The 22,776-nt window shown below is 40.8% G+C and overlaps 1 protein-coding gene across 4 annotated transcripts in view; it reads right to left on the bottom strand.

Moving 5' to 3' along the window:
* The window catches only part of CCDC125 (coiled-coil domain containing 125), a 31,255-nt gene extending 13,274 nt beyond the window's left edge, over window positions 1–17,981 (bottom strand). The window contains exons 1-7 of one of the 4 annotated variants that reach the window (XM_024756170.1): window positions 17,849–17,880; window positions 17,423–17,514; window positions 9,987–10,336; window positions 7,205–7,266; window positions 5,616–5,702; window positions 4,593–4,670; window positions 3,845–3,930 (exon numbers count right to left, since the gene is read on the bottom strand). In XM_024756170.1, the coding sequence (XP_024611938.1) occupies window positions 3,845–3,930; window positions 4,593–4,670; window positions 5,616–5,702; window positions 7,205–7,266; window positions 9,987–10,296 (623 nt within the window). In that variant the 5' untranslated portion in view covers window positions 10,297–10,336; window positions 17,423–17,514; window positions 17,849–17,880. Of the gene's footprint in view, window positions 1–3,844; window positions 3,931–4,592; window positions 4,671–5,586; window positions 5,703–7,204; window positions 7,267–9,986; window positions 10,337–17,422; window positions 17,515–17,848 lie in introns of all 4 variants that reach the window. The other 3 variants (XM_024756169.1, XM_024756171.1, XM_024756172.1) reach the window with 3 other exon arrangements.
* Window positions 17,982–22,776: the final 4,795 nt, after the last annotated feature.

Genomic DNA, 22,776 nt, shown 5'->3' with positions numbered 1-22,776 from the left:
ATGAGAATATTTAATCCCATAATTAGAACACGAAAACTCTAATATAATTTTTCTTACATCAAAACAGTCTAAAAAAAAAAAAAAAAAAAAACAGTCTAGAATTTATATAGGTAATAAAATAAAAATTTAAAGGAGTGTGGTTAGACTTTGAACTTACTCTTAACCCTTCTGTATACTTAGCTGAGAAAGTATCAGAACCAGAAATACCTCTAAGTCATCTATTTTGAACATTCATTCTCTTTACTAAAGTTTCAATCAAGTTAATAACCATTTGAACACCAACTACATGCTTAGTTCACCTTCCAAAATTTGCATAAAAAGATACATAGGGAGGTACAAACTTCCAGTTGTAAAATAAATAAGTCCTGGGGATGCAATGTACAGCATGAAGACTGTAGCTAACAATTATTGTACAGTATTTGAAAGCTGCTAAGAGAGTAGACCTTAAAAGTTCTCCACATAAGAAAAAAACTGTAATGATGTACGGCAATGAATATTAACTAGATTTATTGTGATGATCATTTTGCAACATATACAAATATCAAATCATTATATTGTACACCTGAAACTAATACACTGTTATATGTCAATTATACCTCAATTTAAGAAAAAGATACATAGGGAGCTTTATCTATTGAATGAAAATTGGAATTACTTACAAGAGTTCCTAAATTGCCCACCATCGGGACTTCCCTGGTGGTGCAGTGGTTAAGAATCCGCTGCTCTTCCAGGACTAAAAATATCCTCTAACATTTTGACTCTGGTCTACTTCCTTAGTCCCACCTTTCAACTCAAAATATGGAGGCTGGGACTTCTCTGGTGGTGCAGTGGTTAAGAACCCGCCTGCCAATGCAGGGGACATGGGTTCGAGCCCTGGTCTGGGAAGATCTCACATGCCGCAGAGCAACTAAGCCCACAAGCCACAGCTACTGAGTCCGCGTGCCACAACTAGTGAGCCCACGTGCCACAACTACTGAAGCCCACAAACCTAGAGCCCATGCTCCGCAACAAGAAAAGCCACTGCAGTGAGAAGCCCATGCACCACAACGAATAGTCCCCACTCTCAGCAACTAGAGAAGGCCTGCACGCAGCAATAGAAGACCCAACACAGCCAAAAATAAGTAAGTAAATAAATAAATAAATTTATAAAGGGAAAAAAAAAGGTGCTTTATTCCTCAAGGGCTATAGACATTGCTTGAGAAACTGATTTCATGTTTTATTAATTTGTAGGTAATTCATGGAAAGGGAATGTCTTAGATTTACATTTCTTGTTTTTTAGATATAACTGACATTACATTAGTTCAGGTGTACAACACAATGACTCAACACCTGTACATATCACAAAATGTTCACCACAATACAGTCAACATGCATCACATACATGGATACAGAATTTTTTTGTGTGATGTGAACCACATTTCACTTTTAATTGAGAAACTTTAACTTCATGACCACCGTTTTAATGATACAAGGCTTGTCCCAAGCACAGCATGTAATATTCCCTAGGACTATCACGTCTTGATAGGTATTTCATTTAAAGTTATAAATTAGACCAGATGATCTGGCGACCGTTTTTAATTACAATTCAGGCTAAATTTAATTCAGGCTAAAAACAAAACTGTAAACAAATATGGAAGTCTAGTTAATGGGTTTGATTTTTACAATGGTATGTATTAGCAATGCTAAAGTTACTTTCTGTATAGTCTATGATGGAACAAATAAGTAAACATACAGGGTAACTGGAGCCAGGTGTCTCCTTGTGGGACTTACAAATGCAGAGAGGGGCAAGGCTAAGATGAACCCTGTGGTGGTGTTCTGCAATTGGAGATATAAGTATGATCTCATTGATATGTGATAGATACATACATACGTAAATGATAAAGAGACAGGTAGATAGATGATAAATCGATGACATAGAAAGACAGATAGATAGATGTATATATATATATATGTGTGTCTGCATCTGTGTATTTTCTAACTCTGTCCTCTGAGAGGAACTTCACGCAGTGAATCCTCAGTAGTAATGAGCACACCTAGCACTCAGATCTTGATTTCTAAACACCATTCCCCATTAAAAGGAACTGCTGCTCCTTGAAGAAATACGTAATATTGTAGGCATCCTGGACTAGAATATCTTGTACCAGGAAGCAAGAAAGTGCTTAAAGAAAAATAAATGTCAAAAGGTCACAGGAACACCTGTGCTTGATGGGGCTCCCACTGACCGAAGTTGGAAAATTTTAAGCATCAAAAGAAATTATGGTAGTAATAGCTTTTAACCCACTGAATAATGCAAGAATCCTTGAATCCGTATTGGTATAAACAAACAAATGAGAAGGAAAAACTCTTTTTTACAGTAAAATGCCAACATACAAATGTAGAAGGAATAAGGGAATTAGAAAATTACCATTTGGCAACCATTGTAGTAATAATTGCTTCAGGTAGAATTATCAGTGGATATAAAAACGAGTGGGTGAAAAGTCTGCTGAGTCACAGTATATTTACATAATTTTCAAGTATCTCTCCACAAGATGCTTATTAATTACAAGGGGAAAAACAGTGACTTAATAGTGGAGAATGAGGGCAGACACCATACCTTAACCAACTGATCAAGATTCACATCCTAGGAACAGGACAAATCAGCACCACATGCCTCCTGATGTGATGGACTAAGAATACACAGCTTCAGTGGTAACACTGCCCAAAATGCACAACCCAATTCAAGCCAGAAGCATCAGATGCCCTCATTGTAGGATATTCTATAAAATAATGGGCCTGTCCGCCTCAAAAAACTGTCAAGGTTATAAAAGATAAACACTGAAGAACTGTTTCAGATTAAAGGAGACTAAAATTTAGACAGGACAACCAAATGCAACATGTGGTTCTGGACCGGTCCTGAACAGGGGAAACTGTGTTTTCTCTTTTGCTCTAAGAACATTATTAAGATACTTGGTAATATAAAGAATAATATAACATTATTAAGATAGTTGGTAATATAGTTGGCACATTAAATAATAGTATTGGGTTAAGGTCTTGATTTTTATAACTATATTATGTTATAAATGAGAACGTCCCTTTTTAAAAAAAATACAAACTGGAGTATTTAGAGTAATGGGACCCTATATATGCACAATGGTTCAGAAAATATTACCTCTATATTTATGTATTTAACTACAAAGAGAGCGAAAGAAAGGAAAAAAGAATGATAAAGTAAATGTGATAAAGAGTTAATATTTGGAGAATCTCGGTGAAAGATATATAGGAGTTGTTCTATTCTTACAACTTTTCTGTAAGTCTTCAATTATCTCAAATTAAAAGTTAAGAAGTAATAAATTTAAAAATTAGGTACTAAAGCCATCTATAACCCCAGATACCAAATCAATTTCTCAGTGATTAAATTATAACATATTCATAAGGTCAAAGTTATTAAATAAATTCACACTAATATAAGAGTTGCTCAAAAGACTTTGAAAAAACAGTGCAAGGCTAAAATAACTTGGGAAACATGGCTCTTAAACTGTATTTTAATATACAGTTTATACTAGTTTTTAAAGAAAGAAAATTAACAGTAACAATAAAATATGGAAATGGTAAGTAGGTAAGCAATATGAATCTTATTTTATTTTTTTTGGCTGTGCCACGTGGCTTGCAGGATCTTAGTTCCCCGACCAGGGATTGAACCCGGGCCATGGCAATGAAAGCACCAAGTCCTAACCAGTGGACAACCAGGGAATTCCCTGAATTTTATACTTAGTGTGCTCAAAAAAGAAGAAAGCCTAAGCTACATTTGAATTATACACAGTTTAAAAATTTCCAAAGAAAAATTATGGAATAATAATATACAAACCTCTCATATTTTTGGATCCAAGATTCCTCTATATTTTTAAATCTATTGCGATCAAATTCTATTTCCCACTGCAAGGCATTTATTTCCTATTAAAAAAAAATAGCACTTTCAAGGAAATTACTACAAATAAATCATTTCATGACTTTTGAATATTTGAAATCATTTAGTCACTTCACAGAAATAGGTTAAAGACAAAAAACTAATTACTGCTCAAAAAGAGTCTATGATGTTTATAAACACATATGACATGCCTCTTTAGCACTCAAAAAAGCTTTGCTGAAGCTTACTTATTATAGGGAACGTTTCAAATTTGTTGGCCTGAACCTAGATTTCTCATTGTCCCCAACCCATGCAGATCCCAACATATACTCCTGGAAGTCTGAGCCCAGGACACTCCCACCAAGGGAGAGTAAAACAGGAATAGGAAGATGACCATCTAGGGTGATTCCTAACTACCTTTTTAGTGAAGATGAGATGGTCAGAAAGAGGCAGGCTCTGCAGGGCAAGCAGAAGAAGAAAAATAGGAAAAGAAAAACAGGAAGTGTCGATTTGGCAGGCTTAGCCCATGTGACAATCTGTTTTGGATTATAAGCTCCGAAAGGGAAGGGACTGTATGAAGTTGAAGTACACCTAGCAGAGGGTATGCACAAATGACATATCCACTGGTACGGTGATTTTTAAGGGAATTCTATTTGAAAGCTTATTGAATTGAACAAGTCTACACTATACGCTATATGTGGTCAAATACCTTCTCCAAGGATCTCTTTTGTTCCACAGTTTTTTGAAGCACTGCCTGGGTATGACTTGTGGCTTTGCCAAATATTGCCTAAGAAAAATAAAGATTGTAACAGTATAAATTAAATTTCCAATCACCCTTATATGCAAGGTGAAGTTCACATTTTTATTTTAAGACAGTAGAAAAGTACCTTGAGATGAGATTCCCACAGAGACCTTTTGTATAGAGTTTGATAGTTCAAAAGCCAGAAGATCTTGGTTTGGTTCTTTCCCAATGAACGTGATAATGAATGAATGGATTTCGCACACAAGGACATGTACATGAACATTCCTAGCAGCATTATTCATAATAGCCCAAAATACCTATCAACTGGTAAACGGATAAACAAAATGTCGCATATCTATATAATGGAATATTATCTGGCAGTAAAAAAGGAAGAAAGCACTGACACATGCTACAACATGCATGAACCTTCAAAATACACTAACTATAAGAATCAAGAGGCAAAAGAATCTAGACATATACTGTATGGTTCTATTTATGAAATAGAAAAGGCAAAGCTATAAAGCAGAAAGTAGATTAGTGGTGGCTGGGGATGGGAATGGGAATAACTGCTAATGGTAAGAGGTTCCTTTTTTGGGGTGATGGAAATGTTCTAAATTAAGTTGTGATGATAGTTACACAATTCTAAGTTTAGTAAAAATAAATTGCTTAAAACAAGTGAAATTCATGACATTAAGTTATATCTTAATAAAGCTGTTTTAAAAATCTATAGCTCAAAAAAAAACACTATATTATAAACACTGATGCTTTTATTTTAAAAGCTATAACCAGGGAGTTCCCTGGTGGTCTAGTGTTCAGGATTCGGCACTTTTACTGCCATGGCCTGGGTTCAATCCCTGGTTGGGGAACTGAGATCCGGCAAGCTGTGCAGCATGGCCAAAAATATAAAAATTAAATTAAATTAAAAAGATAAAACCATACTACCTATCATTGGAATGTGTACCTGATGAAAGTGTAAAAGTAACTTCTTACATTGCTTTGAAGAATTCTCAATGCTTCCTCTTTACCTTCAAGATGTCTTTGAGATGCCTCAAGTTCAGTTTTCAAAATTTCTACCTCCTGAGGAGAAAAATACAATTAGTCTTCCTATCTGTGAGATATGCAACCCCAAATGATCGATTTAGACAGTCTACATTTAAGCTCAACATTCACTTCGACTCAAAGTGCTCTGACCTTACAAAATGAGGTTGGAAATTCCTCCAGGCTTTATAAGTGGACCAGAGAGGCTAAAACTGAGATGCTCGCTGTCAGGTGCCAGTTATGACTAAAAGCCCAAATCTTTTGCTTTTACCCATCTAGGCCACACACACAGTTAATAATTTGGAGAAAAAGCTTTAGACCACATAAAATAAGAACATGATCGGCTATACAGGTACAGTAGCTATTATAGGTAGAACTGTGTCCCCCATCCCAAAAGATATGCTCAAGTCCTAACCCCTGGTACCATAAATTCGACCTTATTTGGAAATAGGGTCCTTGCAGATGTAATTAATGTCATACTAGATTAGAGTAGGCCTCAATCCAATGACTGGTGTGACGCAGCTACAAGCCAAAGGTTGTTGGCGGCAACCGCCAGAAGCTAGGAGGTGGTAAAGGATTCTCCTCTAGACCCTTCAGAGGGAACATGGCCCACCCACATCTTGATTTCAGACCTCTAGCCGCCATAGCTGAGAGAGAATCGATCTGCTCTTTTTTTTTTTTTTTTGCGGTACGCGGGCCTCTCCCGTTGCAGAGCAGAGGCTCCGGTCGCGCAGGCTCAGTGGCCATGGCTCACAGGCCCAGTGCTCCGCGGCACGTGGGATCATCCCAGACTGGGGCACGAACCCGTGTCCCCTGCATCGGCAGGCAGACTCTCAACCACTGCGCCACCAGGGAAGCTGCGATCTGCTCTTTTAAGACACCAGTTTGTCAGGGCAGCCCTAGGAAACCAGTAGAGTAGCAGTCACCAGAAGAGATACAAAGGCACAGTAAGGGAGTTCCCTGGCGGTCCAGCAGTTAAGACCCCATGCGTCCACTGCAGGGGGCCTGAGGTTCGACCTCTGGTCGGGAAACTAACATCCCACGTGCTATGGCCAAAACAAAACCCAAAAAAACAAACAAAAAAAACAAATGCACACTAAGACAGGCTTTCTGTTCCTGAAAGGACAAGCACCCTCATAGAAACTCCAACTCCCAGCAAGACGGATGGTCTCCTCAGACCCCCTGGGGTACTTTCTAGTCCTCTGACTTCAAAGAGGTTCAATTAAGTCAGGTTATTTCAAGTCACACATACTGGGAAGACAGATGGAAGGGAGTGATTATTTTCTCCAGGAGGAGATTAGAGAAATAAGTTGGAAAGGAGAACAGGAGGGCATGTTTATACGAACAGCCATTCAGAGAGATGAGGCGACGAAGCCACCGAGATGCGGAGGCCAGTTGGAAGCTATGAGCTTGACAGTGTGGCTCGAGAATATATGGAAAGCCAACAGTTGACTTCCATACCATGTTAGTAATACTTACACAAAATATCTATCAGTGGACTTTATTCACATGAGAATTTGTATGTTAGCCAGAGGACCTACCTCTAAAGTTTCCTGAAGACATTGCCTTAATTCCACATTTGACAACTCTGAATTAGACTCTACTAGAGGGAAAAAAAAAAATTAAATATTTTCTTTAGCTAGTTAAATATGGGACATTTGTTTACAAAATATCAAATACAGCCTTTCCCTAAACTGAAACGAGAAAATAACTGTAATAAACCAAATGACGATAAAAACAGATAGCTTAGAACATTCCACAAACGAAAAGACACATACTTTTGAATTGAAAGACTCTTAAAAAAAAGGACTCTAAAATAAAACTGTTGTTAATGAATTGGTTACTTACTATATCCAAACACAGTATTAATGAATGTTGGTGAGTAAAGTAAATAAATTTTGGTGTTTGGCTTAAGCCTGATCAATATCGTGATACGAATATCTAAGAAATAACCTGAATTTAATTTCTTTCCAAGGAGAATCACTAGAAGTCTCCAGTAACTTCAATTATTCTCTCCTTAATGGGATCGATCAACTGAGACATTAATCTGGGCTTCCCAGGAACTTCATTTACATTGCAGTTTCACTGGCAATAGAAAAACATTGAAGTGATAAATTATAGCAAGAGAACAGGAAGTCAAAAGAAGCAAAACAATTTAGAAAGAGTATTTTGAGGGACATTAAAAATTTCTCAAAACAATTCTTTTCTTTGCTATTCTGAACTTTCATCAACATGACAGTAACCAAGGGAAAACCTAAGTCATGTTTTTACTCTGATAATTCAGGGCTCCAATGAGGGACAAAAGTGACATTGGGGAACTTCCCTGGCGGTCCAGTGCAGGCGGCATGGGTTCAATCCCTGGTCGGGGAACTAAGATCCTGCATGCAGCATGGTGTGGCCAAAAATAAAAAAATAAATTTTTAAAAAAGTAACACAGGTTTGACAATGACAAGTTCTACTCTATTAACACCTGTGGTAGGCAGAATAATGGCCCCCAAAGATTTCCACATCTTAATCCCAGAACCTGTGAATACCTAGCAAAAAGGATTTTGCAGGTGTGATTAAATACGTGGGGATAGGAGATGATTCTGGATTACCCAGGTCCTTATAAATGAAAGAAGGAGGCAGGGGAGTCAGTATCAGCATGAGGCAGCGGGAGAAGTGGCTGTGAAGACGGAGGAAGGGTACCACGGCCAGGGAAGGCAGCCTCTAGAAGGTGGAAAAGGCAAGGGAGTGGGTTCTCCCCTAGAGCCTCCAGAAGGGAGGCAGCCATGCCAACACCGTGATTTTAGTCCAGTGAAACCTGTTTTGGATTTTTGACCTACAGAACTGTAAGAGAATAAAATTTATGTTGTTTTAAACCATTAAATTTCTGGTAATTTGGAAACTGCCTATTAGCAAGAGGAAACTAACACAATATTCTCACCTAGGATCAAGTCAACTTTGATAAAAAGACAAAAGTCGATAACTCAAAAAATATAGGAGCTCATACCATTACTATTACTTCTTGTTTATATCCCAGTAGTTTCCTCACATTTTTGTAAAGGCATCTTAGCATAACGTTCAATTTTCAACACCTTGCTTGCAAAACAGTATCCATCCTCTATGCATGATAAGGACTTGGAAGAAAAATATATACATAATCCCATCCTAATTTCAAGGAAGATTTTGAAGGACAGAGATCGATCCCCAGCTGCACCATGTTTTTGTAAATCTGAAATGTTTCTTAAATTATTTTCATGTTGTTCTAATTGTGTTTGTTCCACTTTGGTGGGGAAGTTTTACAATGTGGATTACAAAAGATTCAGCCACACCAGAGCTGTACCTCAGTGCAGGCTGGGACTCATCCACCAGTTCCGGGTCACTTTGCAGTTGTAACATTCTATCACAATATGATTCTGAATTTTATTCTCTCCTTAGTGTACAGCACAATTTATTTTTACTTATGATAAATTAATTTTGTTTTGAGAATTTTATGACATCCCGAAAATAACCTGAAGCCTGTGTGTTCTGCCTGTAACACTCCTTCCCCAGATGAGCATCAGGCTTGCAGTGCTCCAATGTGACCTCTCTTTTTGCGGTACGCGGGCCTCTCACTGTTGTGGCCTCTCCCGTTGCGGAGCACCGGCTCCGGGCGCGCAGGCTCAGCGGCCATGGCTCACGGGCCCAGCCGCTCCGCGGCATGTGGGATCTTCCCGGACCGGGGCATGAACCCGCGTCCCCTGCATCGGCAGGGGGACTCTCAACCACTGCGCCACCAGGGAGGCCCAATGTCACCTCTCTTGACCTGCGCCTCAAACAGCAGCGCCCCAGCCCCTCCACTCACTCACTGTCTTTTCACGTACCACTGCCTGATGTTACATAGCTGTTGATTTGCAGGTTTATTTTCTGTCTGCTCTACCAGAATGTGAACTCCATGGCATGAGGGCCTTTGACTATTTTATTTACTGATGTTATTCCCAGAGTCTGGTACTGTGCTGGGCACCTAACAGGTACCCAATAAATGTTTGCTGAATAAGACAAAGAAAGAACAAAGGACGTATACCACTGCTTCACAAGAAAAGCAAGGTAAGTAATTACTTATTGATAAAACTAACATATGTATTGGTACAGAATAATTACCGTACTTCACAACTTGTGTAACGCGTGGAGACACAAACATCAATCACTTTTACCATCACCAATCAGCCTCTAGAGGTGAATAAAGATAAATTTCTAAAATCCACGACGGTGACCCATCTTCATGTGTTGGGAGGCTGACAGCATTGATAAAATCCACAGGGCAGAAAAGAGGAGGAGAAAGAGGATGCTGGGCATTCTTACCAGTGCTACTTTGTCGGCCGTGATAGGGAATTTGGGGTCCTTCCGGGTGTGTATCATGCAAGCTCTTATGCTTGGAATACTGAAAAACGGCACTGTTTCTTTCTTCCCCATTTCTTGAAAACGGGGGAGGACTACAGGCCTTTCCATCTGATCTTTTTCTAGATGTAAATAAATGTGAAACTTGCACTTCATAAATGCCGCCGGGCCTTCTTCTGAGGCCATACCCTAAATCGCCTTCTGCCATGTCATCGTCCTCTGCTTCCCAGGCCTGCCCCTCTGCCTCACTCTGCGGCCTCGCCTCCCTGCTCATCAGCCACGTGCCTTCTTTACCGTAGGGATAAACAAGTTATCTGCAGTTAAGAGAAAACAGTAGTTAAAGAGCCGTCAGTATAATCAAAGTTGGGTTTGCCAGGGAAGAAAAGTTCCTTCCTATATTTTACAGGCACAGCCAGCAATGCACAAGCACACAGATGCCCCTTGCAATCCAACTGAAGCTGTTTAACATTTCAGGACTTTTCGGGTAAGAAAAGATCTGACTCCTTATTTCCAAGGAAATAGGAAAGACTTTTACTGAATCCAATAATCTACTGATCAGGATAAAGCACATCAGGCTTTGCCAAGGAAAAAGAACGCACCTGACAAACAAGCTTACAAAGGAAAGGGATCCGTTTTCATGAGCCTAAGAGCTGTATAAAATTCAGAAGAGTCTGAAAACCCAGCTTCCAATGACTAAGACCATCTTGCCTCTGTTCCTCACAACCCTTTATCTACTTCAGGTGCTCAGGGCCCTTACGCTCTCTCCTACGGCTCTACTTGGTTCATTTTCTATTTCTGTGCAGATACGATTAGGAGAGGTTTTGTCGGGACAGTGACAGATGGAGGGAAGAAGGTCCCCCCATCGTCCCTCTCTTTCTCTAACCATGCCACACCTCCAGTGTTTCTCAGCACAGAGTAAAAGTCAAAGCCCTTCCAATGGCGAGGGGCCCCAAGCTCACCTCTGCCCCGTACCCTCACCCTGGCCTCCCCAGCCTCCCTGGTATTACTGACCGAGCCAGGCATTCCTGCCCCAGAGCTTCGAGTTCCCTCTGCCTGGAACATTCTTCCCCCAGCCAGATGCACAGCTGGTTCCTCGCCTCCTTGGGTCTTTCCTGCAGTGTCACCTTCTCAGCGTGGCCTTTCCTGGCACCCCACCTAAAACTGCCAACTCCTCTTCACTATCCCACTTCTCTGCTTGATTTTTCTTCTTGGCATTTATGACCTTCTAACATACCCCTCTATATTTTACTCATTTTTCAAAGCACACCATTCAAAGGGGGAAAGCAGTACACTTGGGAGCCTAGGGAAGCAGAAGGTGGCTCTGGCCTGCCTGTTACGCTTCTCAAAAGGTAGTGCGACCTGGACATTTCCTCTACCGGAGCCCAAACCCGCTCCCGAGGGCCCGAAGTGGAATGCAAGCTCCACAGGGTAGAGATTTTGGTCTGCTTGGATCACAATGCATGCCCAGTGCCTACACAGTTATCTAAGACAGTGATCAGTGCGCAACAGTACTTTTAAATAAGTGGATAAAGGGAGAAGCAAACTGAGGGACTTCCCTGGCGGTCCAGTGGTTAAGACTCTGTGCTTCCACTGCAAAAGGTGCAGGTTTGATTCCTGGTAGGGGAACTAAGATGCTGCATGCCTCGAAGTACAGCCAAAATAAATAGATAAATAGATAAATCAATAAATTAAATAAATAAAACCAATAAACTGAAATACCTGCCTGGGGTGAAAAACAAAACAGCCACCTCTGTAAGGCTCCACACCGGATAACCTGGGGCTAACTCCGGATAAACATGCCCTACAGAGGGCTTCCCTGGTGGCCCAGTTGTTGGGAGTCCGCCTGCCAATGCAGGGGACACGAGTTCATGCCCCAGTCCGGGTAAAAAAAAAAAAAAAAAAAAAAAAAAGCCCTACAGAGAAATGCCCATCACTGAAAAACACCCCCACCCCGTGTGGAGCCCACTGTGGGCACCTACCTGGTGACAGTGTCCACCTGTTGGCTGGAGAGCACCAGAAATGCTCAGCTTTGTCCCTCCAGTACAAGGGCAGTGAAGAGGGACTTTCACCACCAGCCATTTCAAAACAGCTGCTTTGCTGAAGGTATTTAGAAATATTTCACCCTTTTCTCAAGACTCTTTTTTTTTTTAAAAGGAAAATAAACACATCTGAAATCCTTTCTAAATATCCTGCTGTTTAAGTAATTGCTTACCAGGACATTCAAAAATAATTAAATCTCAGTCTTGTATTTTTGCTGAAGTCTCTCTCTTAGTCTCCCACTTTTAAAACCACACAAAGATGCCAAATAAATCTATCATGTTTGAAGGGGTTTCTGTTATTTTTAGGGTCAAGGTACCATACATTTTCAATGTTTAAAAACAAAGGCCCTTAAAAAATTAAAAAACAGGGGCTTCCCTGGTGGCGCAGTGGTTGAGAGTCCGCCTGCCGATGCAGGGGACACGGGTTTGTGCCCCGGTCCGGGAGGATCCCACATGCCGCAGGGTGGCTGGGCCCGTGAGCCGTGGCCGCTGCGCCTGCGCGTCCGGAGCCTGTGCTCCGCAACGGGAGAGGCCACAGCAGTGAGAGGCCTGTGTACCAGTAAAAAAAAAAAAAAAACAAAAAAAACAAAAAAAAAATTAAAAAACAAAACAAACAAAGGCCCTTAAAAATTTTAGAGAGATACATTATAAAAGAAGATACTTTGAGAGTTCCCCAGTGGCCTAGTGGTTAGGATTCCAGACTTTCACTGCCGGTGCCCGGGTTCAATCCGGGGTCGGGGAACTGAGATCCAGCCATAAAGCACAGCCAAAAAAAAGGAAGAAGAAGATACATAGATGGAAAGAGGCTCAATATCATTCATCAAGGAATTATAGATTACAATTACAAAAAACTACAATGAGATTCCACCACATACCACTGTCAATTCCAGGTGTTGCCAAGGATGTGGACACCCAAATACACTGATGGCAGGAGTATAAGATGGTACAACCACTGAAAAAGTTTGACAGTTTCTTTCAAACAAGTGACCCAACAACTGCATTCTTAAGCTTTACCCATGAGAAATGAAAACATGTGTTCATACAAAGATGTGTGCATGAATGTTCAGAGTATTATTCAAATTAGCCAAAAAAATGAAAACAATCCAAATGTCCATCAACAAGAAAATGGACAAATTGTGGTAGTCCACACACAGAATATATTCAGTAATAAATAATACATTTCTGATATATGCAATAATGTGGATGAATCTTACATTATGCTAACAGAAGAACCATGTATTGTATGAAATCCAGGCAAAACAACAGATCAATGGTTACCTGGGGTGGGAAGGTTGGCTTCAAAGGGCATGAGGGAACTTTTCTGGGGTAATGAAAAGTCTTGTATGTTGACTGGAATGATGGTTTGTCAAAACTCATTAAACCATATACTTACAATGGTACATTTTATTATATGTAAATTATACCTCAATAATATATTAAAATGTATTTTTAAAAACAGAAAAAAAATGAGACCTTTTAACTGGATTAGGGGAAAAGACGAGAAGTGTGTTAATCAGCTGTGTCCTAGAAAAGAAAATGATTAAACTGGATGCCTTAAATTGGCAACAACTTGGGCTTCCCTGGCGGCGCAGTGGTTGGGAATCCGCTTGCCAATGCAGGGGACACAGGTTCAAGTCCTGGTCCGGGAAGATCCCACATGCCGCGGAGCACTAAGCCCGTATGCCACAACTACTGAGCCTGTGTTCTAGAGTCCGCGAGCCACAACTACTGAGCCCACACGCCTAGAGCCCGTGCTCCGCAACAAGAGAAGCCACCGCAATGAGAAGCCCGTGCACTGCAACGAAGAGCAGCCCCGCTCACCACAACTAGAGAAAGCCCAAGTGCAACAAGGAAGACCCAACACGGCCAAAAATAAATAATAGATTAATTAATTAATTTAAAAAACTGGCAACAACTTTTAAGCCATGATCTAATAACAGCTAGCACTTGTTGCTTGCTTTCTGTGTGCGAGGCACTATTCTAAGTGCGCTACTTAGATTATTCTATTTAATCTTCACAAACACTTTACAAGACAATACTATTGTTGTTTAAGTCTAGACAATTACACTGAAGTACAGAGAGGTTAAATAACATAGCTAAAAAGAGAGAGAGCCAGATTCTGAATCTAGACCCCTCACGTCAGAGATACTGTTAGACTCTTAGCCACTGCTTTCTATCTTTCAGAGAACTTCAATGAGATTAACATCAGAGTAAACCAAGTTTCTATTATTTATGATATCAAGTAAAACTGAGAGTAAAAGTCTAAAATAGCTAGTTTGGCAACACTCAACGAAGTATATTGGACCCATTTTTTCCCAAAATTTTTATGAAATCATCTTGGTTCCTCTACAAGTTTATTTCCTAAATAAGTTTGTCTAGGGACTTCCCTGGTGGTCCAGTACGTAGGACTCTGTGCTCCCATTACAGGGGGCCTGGGTTCGATCCCTGGTCGGGGAACTAGATCCCGCACGTATGCTGCAACTAAGAGTTCGCATGCTGCAACTAAGAAGTCTGCGTGCCACAACTAAGAAGCCCTCATGCCACAAGAAGATCCCACATGTTGCAACTAAGACCTGGCGCAGCCAAAATAAATAAATAATTTTTAAAAAATGTTTGTCTATTTTTATTTGTCAAGGTAGATAGGATATTACTTACTGAATTAAAGACTAATCCCTAAGAGGCTGTATTTTACCTCTAGGGCAGCCTCCTGCCTCTGTTAAGAAGGGCGTGGTCAGGGTCTGGTAGCCAACAGTGCAGAAAACAGAATTGGTCAACGCAAAGGAAAAAAGCAATAAGAGGAAAGAGTAAGCAATCACAGGATCAGCTAAGAATATTTTTCAATGTGCCACATATATCCAGGCGTCACAGGTACACCTTCCTACTGTTCAGAGTTGAACAAAAGGAGCTTCACATGGTCTAATGCTCTAGTGTTTTTTAAAATGTAACTTTGGGAATTGTTGGCTGTGTACTCTCCCACTGTTATATACTAATTATATAGTAATATTAATATGTAATGCAGTCGGGACTTCCCTGGTGGTCCAGTGGTTAAGACTTGACTTTTGGAACACATTTCTTCTAAGAAAGGGGAAAAAAGTTGAAGTTACTAACATTCCATTCAACCAGTTTTGGGTTTTTTTGCGGTACACGGGTCCCTCACTGTTGTGGCCTCTCCCGTTGCGGAGCACAGGCTCCGGATGCGCAGGCTCAGCGGCCATGGCTCACGGGCCCAGCCGCTCCGCGGCATGTGGGATCTTCCCGGACCGGGGCACGAACCCGTGTCCCCTGCATCGGCAGGCGGACTCTCACTGCGCCACCACGGAAGCCCCATTCAACCAGTTTTAAATGCATTCAAGGCTGACAACCAAGGAGGCAGCAGGATGTGTGACAGAGAAGGGCCCTGACCCAGAAGGCCTGGGTTCAAATCTCACAGCACCACGTGCTGCTCTGTGATCCTGGGCAAGTCATTTAATCTCCCAGAGCCTATTTCAGGATTTCCAAAATGGCTTTAAGCATAACTACTTTATAGGGGTATTTTGGACACTATCAATATATTTGAAATCAATGTTCATTAATATGAATTTGAGTATTAGTTTCTTCATTTGTCAAGTCAGGGGACTGGATAAGATTCTTCCGTTCTTTAGACCTCTAAAATTCTGGCTCTATAGCAGCATTTTCCAAAGTGTGCCCCATGGAACCCTGGCTCTATGGACTATTAGGTGTTGCTAGAAATAAAAAGGTCCTTTTGATCTTATTATGGGTGTCTTCTTATGCCAGCCCAAGCATACGTGACTTGCCCAAAATTACACAGGCAGTGGCAGGGCCAGAACTAGAATCCATATCCCTGGCTCCTGGTCCACTTGGGAATGGCGACTGAATGAACAGACTACAGACCGTGAGCACACAATCTTCTACTCTTCCATTAAAACAACTCTGAAAGTGACGTGTATCTTCCTAATTGCTAAATCTAAGATCTAGCCTCATTCCTCAGGCTGCTGCGCTTCTGCAGAAGCTGTGATGCTACTGACTCACCATGTCCAAGTCCTCCGGCCCACCTTCATTCCTCAACCCCACAGGGATCCCTGACTGGCTCCGACCTGCCCACTCAGACTCCTTTGCCTCTTCCCGTCCCTTCTGTATATGTTTGGCTTCCACTCCTGAAAACTCTTAAAATACACATCCCCAGCTCGATATCCTGCCAGCATTTCAAACACAGCTTGTTCAAAAACAAATGCATTACCCTCCCCACTGCCACCCCAGGTCTCCTGCTGAGTCCTCTGTTTCTGCAAACCCATCAATCACGCTCCAAAACATCCAGGGCCAAAATTTTGGGATTTGGGGTTTTTTCCTTTTTCTTCTTTTCAGTTCCTTCAGTTGCCAAGTCCTCTAGGTCCACAAAATCTCCCCAAACCATGTCCTTCTTTGCATATCAACTTCACAGCCCCGGATGAACTTCTTTTACCTCTCCTGGGCTAAACCAATACTTCCCTAACTGATCTACTCCAAGCCTTTGCTGCCAACTCAGTCATCTGCAAGCACAGATCCAATGATGCCCCTCTCCTGCCCAAAAACATTCCATAGCTCCCATGGTATATATGATTAAAGTAGGTGTCACCTTGTTTTCCACAACGTAACCAGTTTTCACTTCCTGTGCCATCTGCCAGTATTCCCTGGGCATGCTCTGTGCTTCCATGGAAAAGGGATTGTACCTGCTCCCAGGCCCCCTCAGCCTGGTCTCTTTAAAGCCTCTGCTGGAGCCATTCTCCACCCAGAATGCTTTCTCCTCTCAGGCCCTCCTCAGTTCATGACAGCCACTCCCTCCAGTAGCCCTCCTGACTCCCCTGGGCCAGATGTGCTTTCTTCTACCTCTGAGCCCTCCTAGCTCTGCGTTGTATCCTTCTAATAGTCCGTATTTCCTACCTGACTTGCTTTTTTATCACACACGGCCCTACTGTAGGGAATGAGTGTCTCTCATTTACTTGCGCATAACAGGTGTTCCAGAGACACTTAATGGATGGAATTGAAAAAGAAAACAGATTCCTGCCTGGAAAACTTGAACTAGAAGCATCCACACCCACTAGCCAGACAACTATTTCCTTAGCAAACAAGTTGATCAAACAGACACCTAATTCCTGTCAGGCTTGGCAAAAAAGGAACTGACTTCAGCCCTTTCTGTAAACAGTGATCTGCAGCATACCGCTGTAGGATTTTGTTTAAATTTTAATGTTAAAATAATTTTAGATTTACAGTAAGTTGCAAAGATAGTACAGTGAGCTCCTGTATGCTCTCTACCCAAATTCCTCTAATGCAATATTAGAGTACATTTATCAAAAATAAGAAATTAACATCGATACACGCACTTACCAAATACTTTATCAGGATTTCCCCAGTTTCTCTACTGATGTCCTTTTTCTGTTCTAAGATCCAATCCAGGATACCACATTGCATTTACTGCGCTGTAGTTTTAAGGCTCATAATTAGCAGAAAAATATAGAAAAAATAATAATAAAGGAGGAGATGAGAGAGGTAGAAAGAGTCTTTCAAAATCTATTCCTTATTTCTACAATATAAGATGAGGACACTCAACTAGCAAGAGCGGAAGAAGGAGCCAGTTTACCAGCTTGTACATAACCTGCCGAGCTTCTCGAATTTGCGCAGCCCCGCCCGGGGGTCTGGCCCCGGACCCTCTCCACTGTCCTTGGCAGGTGAGGAACCGAGAGCAGGTCTAAGTGAGCTGGACCCCGGCCGCCTCGCGCCGTCCCCGTCCCTCCGCCCCCTGAGCGCGCTCACCTGAGGCCGAGATTCCACGCTTCGCTGGCCGCCGTTCCTCCACCCACGTGACCGCGCTGCGCGGCCTCAACCGGAAAGGCGGGCGCGGCGGCCGGGGGCCCGGCACCGCCCCCTGGCTCTGCGCCAGAGCCGGAGCTCACATGGTTAGGGGACTGCGCAGGTAGCTCTGTCCGACTTAGACCGCGGTAACGTGACCAGCTGTGCGCAACCGAGTTTTAAATAATAGCTCGAGACCTAGAAAAACAGGGCGAGGCAGCGCGTGCGTCAGTGAAGGTAAAATTAGCTGGTTCAAATATTAAGCGTCTAGGAATCGAGTAAGAGAAAGATGGAGCTGAGCTGGAGCGGCGCTGAGCTGAAAAGCAGGCTTTCAGAGCTAAGGAATGAGGGGGCCTTGTAGGCCAGAGGAGCTGCTGGGGCAATGGCCAGGCAGTGGGAAGGAGCCAGAGGGCAGGGCCTGGTGGGCCTGGAAAGCTGCTATACGGGCCACCCCTTCCTGTGAATATACGGCGAAGGGCCCTACCTCCCTTTAACCCCTCCCAAAACGTGCTGGGTCATTAGCTTCACCTGGTGCAATGATTTTGGTACTATTCCCTAATACCCAACATCCTTGAAATAACTGAAGGAATTTTGTAGTGGTCAAAAACTTGACCAGATTTAATGATTACTCTGGATTAGAAATAAACTAATGCCATAGAAAATTCAGTTAACAATGACATTAAGAAGAAAAAAAGGGAATTTTATTAGGGCCAAACTGAGGATTATAACCCAGAAGACAGACCCTCAGAAAGCCCTGAGAGCTGTTCCACCTGTTAGAAGTCTAAGACACAGTTATATCCATTTTCAAGACGGAGGATCTTACGTGGAAATGACATACTGATCTTTTACGTAAGGTTCACCAAAGATACATACCCCAGGGAAGCACGTGGAAAGCGAGCAACAAGGCACCATGACCCCCTACAGAGCTGCGCTTCTTTTAGGAAGTTACATGGCTAGCATCAGAAGAAAGGGAAAAAAATTGGTCTCTACGGTGGAGCATGCGCTTCTATCTTTGAGGAGCTCTGGTTAATGTGTAATGCAAATGCACGTGCACATTAGGGAGGGAGGAGGCCCAAAGGGACACACAGAGAATTTTATGTTTAATTTTTCTTGTCCTGTCTTAAAGTATACATTTTATTTCATCGCTAGTAAACCCTTTTCTCGCAGTAACAAGCTTCTTAATCTTCCTCTTCTGCAAATCCATAACCATCCATTTCCCCAAAGTAAAGATACCTAGGTATGAAGAAAACGAGACTTAGAACTGAGGCTTTAATCTCTCCTGATTATGAGCATACTAGAAGCTCAGGGATTTAGATTACCATAAAAGATCAATATGTTTATAACTTTAAAGCCAGTTTGCCTGCTGTCTTGTTTAGTGTGATGAGCATATTCAGTAGCTTTACAAACCCCAAATAATTTTTCTTTACTTAAAACTGCGACTTAACTATTTAAAGTAGCAGTCTTTAAAATTTTTCAAGTCTCTCCCCTAAAAAAAAACTTAAATAACTCTGTTTTCTTTGTCAGAACTTCTCCAGAATGCAGAACTTTGATTGTATGCATATAAAATTTATTATGAAACATTTTGAAGTAATGTGGTATGCAGTTAAGTTTGTGGTTTATTTTTTTGTGTATGGAGGTACATCATTTGTTGAAAGATTATTATTTCCCCCATTGATTTGTCTTTGCACCTCCATCAAAAATTGCCCCTATATGCGTGGGTTTATTTCTGGACTCTATTCTGTTCCACTGATATGTGTTCATCCTTCCACCAATACCACACTGACTTACTTTACTCTTTATAGCAAATCTTTAAATCAGTTACTGTAAGTCTTTTAACTTTGTTCTTTTTCATCATTGGTTATTCTGGTTCCTATATATTTCCATATAAATTTTAGAATCAGCTTATCAATTTTTACTTTAAAAGAGTTGGGGAAGGGTAAGCTGGGACGAAGTGAGAGAGTGGCATGGACTTACAAATACTACCAAATGTAAAGTAGCTAGTGGGAAGCAGCCGCATAGCACAGGGAGATCAGCTTGGTGCTTTGTGACCACCTAGAGGGGTGGGATAGGGAGAGTGGGAGGGAGACTCGAGAGGGAAGAGATATGGGTATATATGTATATGTATAGCTGATTCACTTTGTTATAAAGCAGAAACTAACACACCATTGTAGAGCAATTATACTCCAATAAAGATGTTTTTAAAAAAAGTATGCTGTGATTTTGCTTGGAATTGAATTTATAGATCAATTTGGAGAAAACTGACATGTTAATAATATTTGAGTCTTGAAATTCATGAACATGGTATATCCATCCATTTGGATCTTTGATTTCTCTCATTTGATTTTCTGCATGCAGATCTTGCACATATTTTGTTTATACCTAAGATTTATACCTAAGTATGTAATGCTTTTTGGTTCTATTGTAAATGGTATTGTTGTTTTAATTTCCAGTTGTTTGTCACTACTATATGGAAATGCAGTTGATTTTTGTGTATTGGTCTTGTATCCTGTGACCTTGCTAAGGTCAGTTATTCATGTAGCTTTTGTGTGGTTTCTCTTTGGAATTTCTGCATAAATAATCATGTTGATTGAGAATAGCTTATTTATTCCTTTCAGGTCTTTTATTTATTTTCTTGCTTAATGCACTGGACAGGACTTCCAGGACGACCAATTTGCTTTTTATTTGCTAGTCTTGCTTAACAAATTATATTTTTCTAATCTCCCCTTCCATAAAAATAAACCCCTTAAAAAATAAACCTCTAGATGGATTTCAGGGGCCTGTGAATCTTTGAAAAATATAATCAACATTTTATGTTAGTACGTATATCTGTATTTCCTTGGAGGAAGTGGGTTCATAGCTTACATCGGACTGCCAAAAGGATTTATGTCATTAAAAGGATTAAGGAATAAATTTTAAGTAAAAGCACAGGTATAATTTTCATGATCTTGTTTTTCACATATGCAGCAACCAAAGTTATTAAGAACAGTGTTTTTGTTTTTACTTTGCCCCCTCCCCCATTGATAGGAAAGAATAAATATTTCTCTGCAGTTTTGACCCCTATCACTTTTGTGTTAAAGATAAACACGAATTTAAATGTTGGTAGGGATTGGTGGTAGGACATGCTTAGAATGCAGAAGAAATACAGCTGAAGTAAGGCCAATACCTTATTTCAAAGCCCGCAAAAATAAAAATCTAACAAGAAGGGCATAAGGGGGAAAAAATGACTAGTTATCCACATATCAAAGCTTATTATCTTAAGACACTCTTGAGAAACTGAATAAATCACGTTAAGAAGTCTCATTTAAAGAAATATAAAATGATTTAAAATTTGCCACACTTTTATCTCCTTCAGTTTGGTTTAAATCAGCCTATTTAAACAAAAAGTTAACAAGTAGGTTTGGATAAAACCAGAGACAAACAGTAAATAGGATTATTTTTAAGACCTTTTTCAAGCAACTATAAGATGTTAAAGCATTGTCACTAGTTTCACATGAAAACCTAGGGCTGAAATTAATAAGTATATTAATACTTTTAAGATTCTCATAATGTATTAGATTCCATTATTTCCTTTCTGTTGAAGGAAAATCTTTATTATTATGAGCCAATGTTAGTGTTAGGATGGATAATTATTAGCAATCAGTTGACAAGCAAGAGAATTTAGTGAATCCCAGTAGTGAAAAGAATATTGTCTTTTCAAAACAGCCATTAGTGGGAATTCCCTGGCGGTGCATTGGTTAGGACTCCATGCTTCCACTGCAGGGTGCATGGGTTTGACCCATTGTCAGGAAACTAAGATCCCACAAGCCACGTGGCCAAAAAAAAAAAAAAAAAAAAGCAGCCTAGTACTACTAAAGATAACAACAAACATATATATGTTGCTTAGTATGTGTAAAGCACTGTTTGTTTCCTCCTTATAGTAGTCCTCCGAAGTAGTAGTTGTCCTCATTCTATATTTCATTTGATCCCACGTAGTACTGGTAGAACCTTTGTGATAGTATCCTACTAGTCTGGGTGAGCTTTCTCCTCCATACCCATCCTTCAAGGACCTGCATCCTACGTCATGTATCCTTAATTTTTTTCTTTTATTCTCTCATTATGTTAGAACCTCCAGAAGGGCACGTATCACAATCTACTATTTGTTTAAAGTGTCCATTTGAGTGTTTATCTTCTTTGTGTATTAGATTAAGATCATCTGGGGCTTCCCTGGTGGCGCAGTGGTTGAGAGTCTGCCTGCTGATGCAGGGGACACGGCTTCGTGCCCCGGTCCGGGAAGATTCCACGTGCCGCGGAGCGGCTGGGCCCGTGAGCCATGGCCGCTGAGCCTGCGCGTCCGGAGCCTGTGCTCCGCAATGGGAGAGGCCCCAATAGTGAGAGGCCCGCGTACCGGTAAAAAAATATATATATATCATCTGGAGGTCAAGAATTTATTTTAGGAGGACTTCTGCACCACAGTGATTTGCATGGAGTCTACATTATAGGTAATCTGTTTATTAAAATGAAACTCTGAAATGTTATACTTGCATACAATTTATCTTCCAGGAATTTACTTGACAAACCTGCTCATGTGCAAAGTTGCATACGCATTAGGCAGCACAGCTCAGTGGGTAAGAGCCTAAGATGGAATCCAAACTCTGATAACTTTGCTGTGATCTTAAGTCACTTAATCCTTCTGTGCCTTGGTTCCATCGCCTGTAATGACAATAATAATACCTACACCTCAGACAGCAGTCAGGTGAATTAAGAGTTCACTTTTTGAAATGTGCTTAAAACAGTGCCTGCCACATAGTAATATATGTGCTATTCTCTTTTTTTGTATTTTTTTATTGAAGTATAGTTGATTTACAATGTTAATTTTTGCTGTACAGCAAAGTGATTCAGTTATACATATATAT

Source organism: Neophocaena asiaeorientalis, unplaced genomic scaffold (genome assembly GCF_003031525.2).
Source record: "Neophocaena asiaeorientalis asiaeorientalis breed wild unplaced genomic scaffold, Neophocaena_asiaeorientalis_V1.1 scaffold376, whole genome shotgun sequence".
Lineage (NCBI taxonomy): Eukaryota > Metazoa > Chordata > Mammalia > Artiodactyla > Phocoenidae > Neophocaena > Neophocaena asiaeorientalis.
This window is presented reverse-complemented; position numbering and strand designations above follow the sequence as displayed.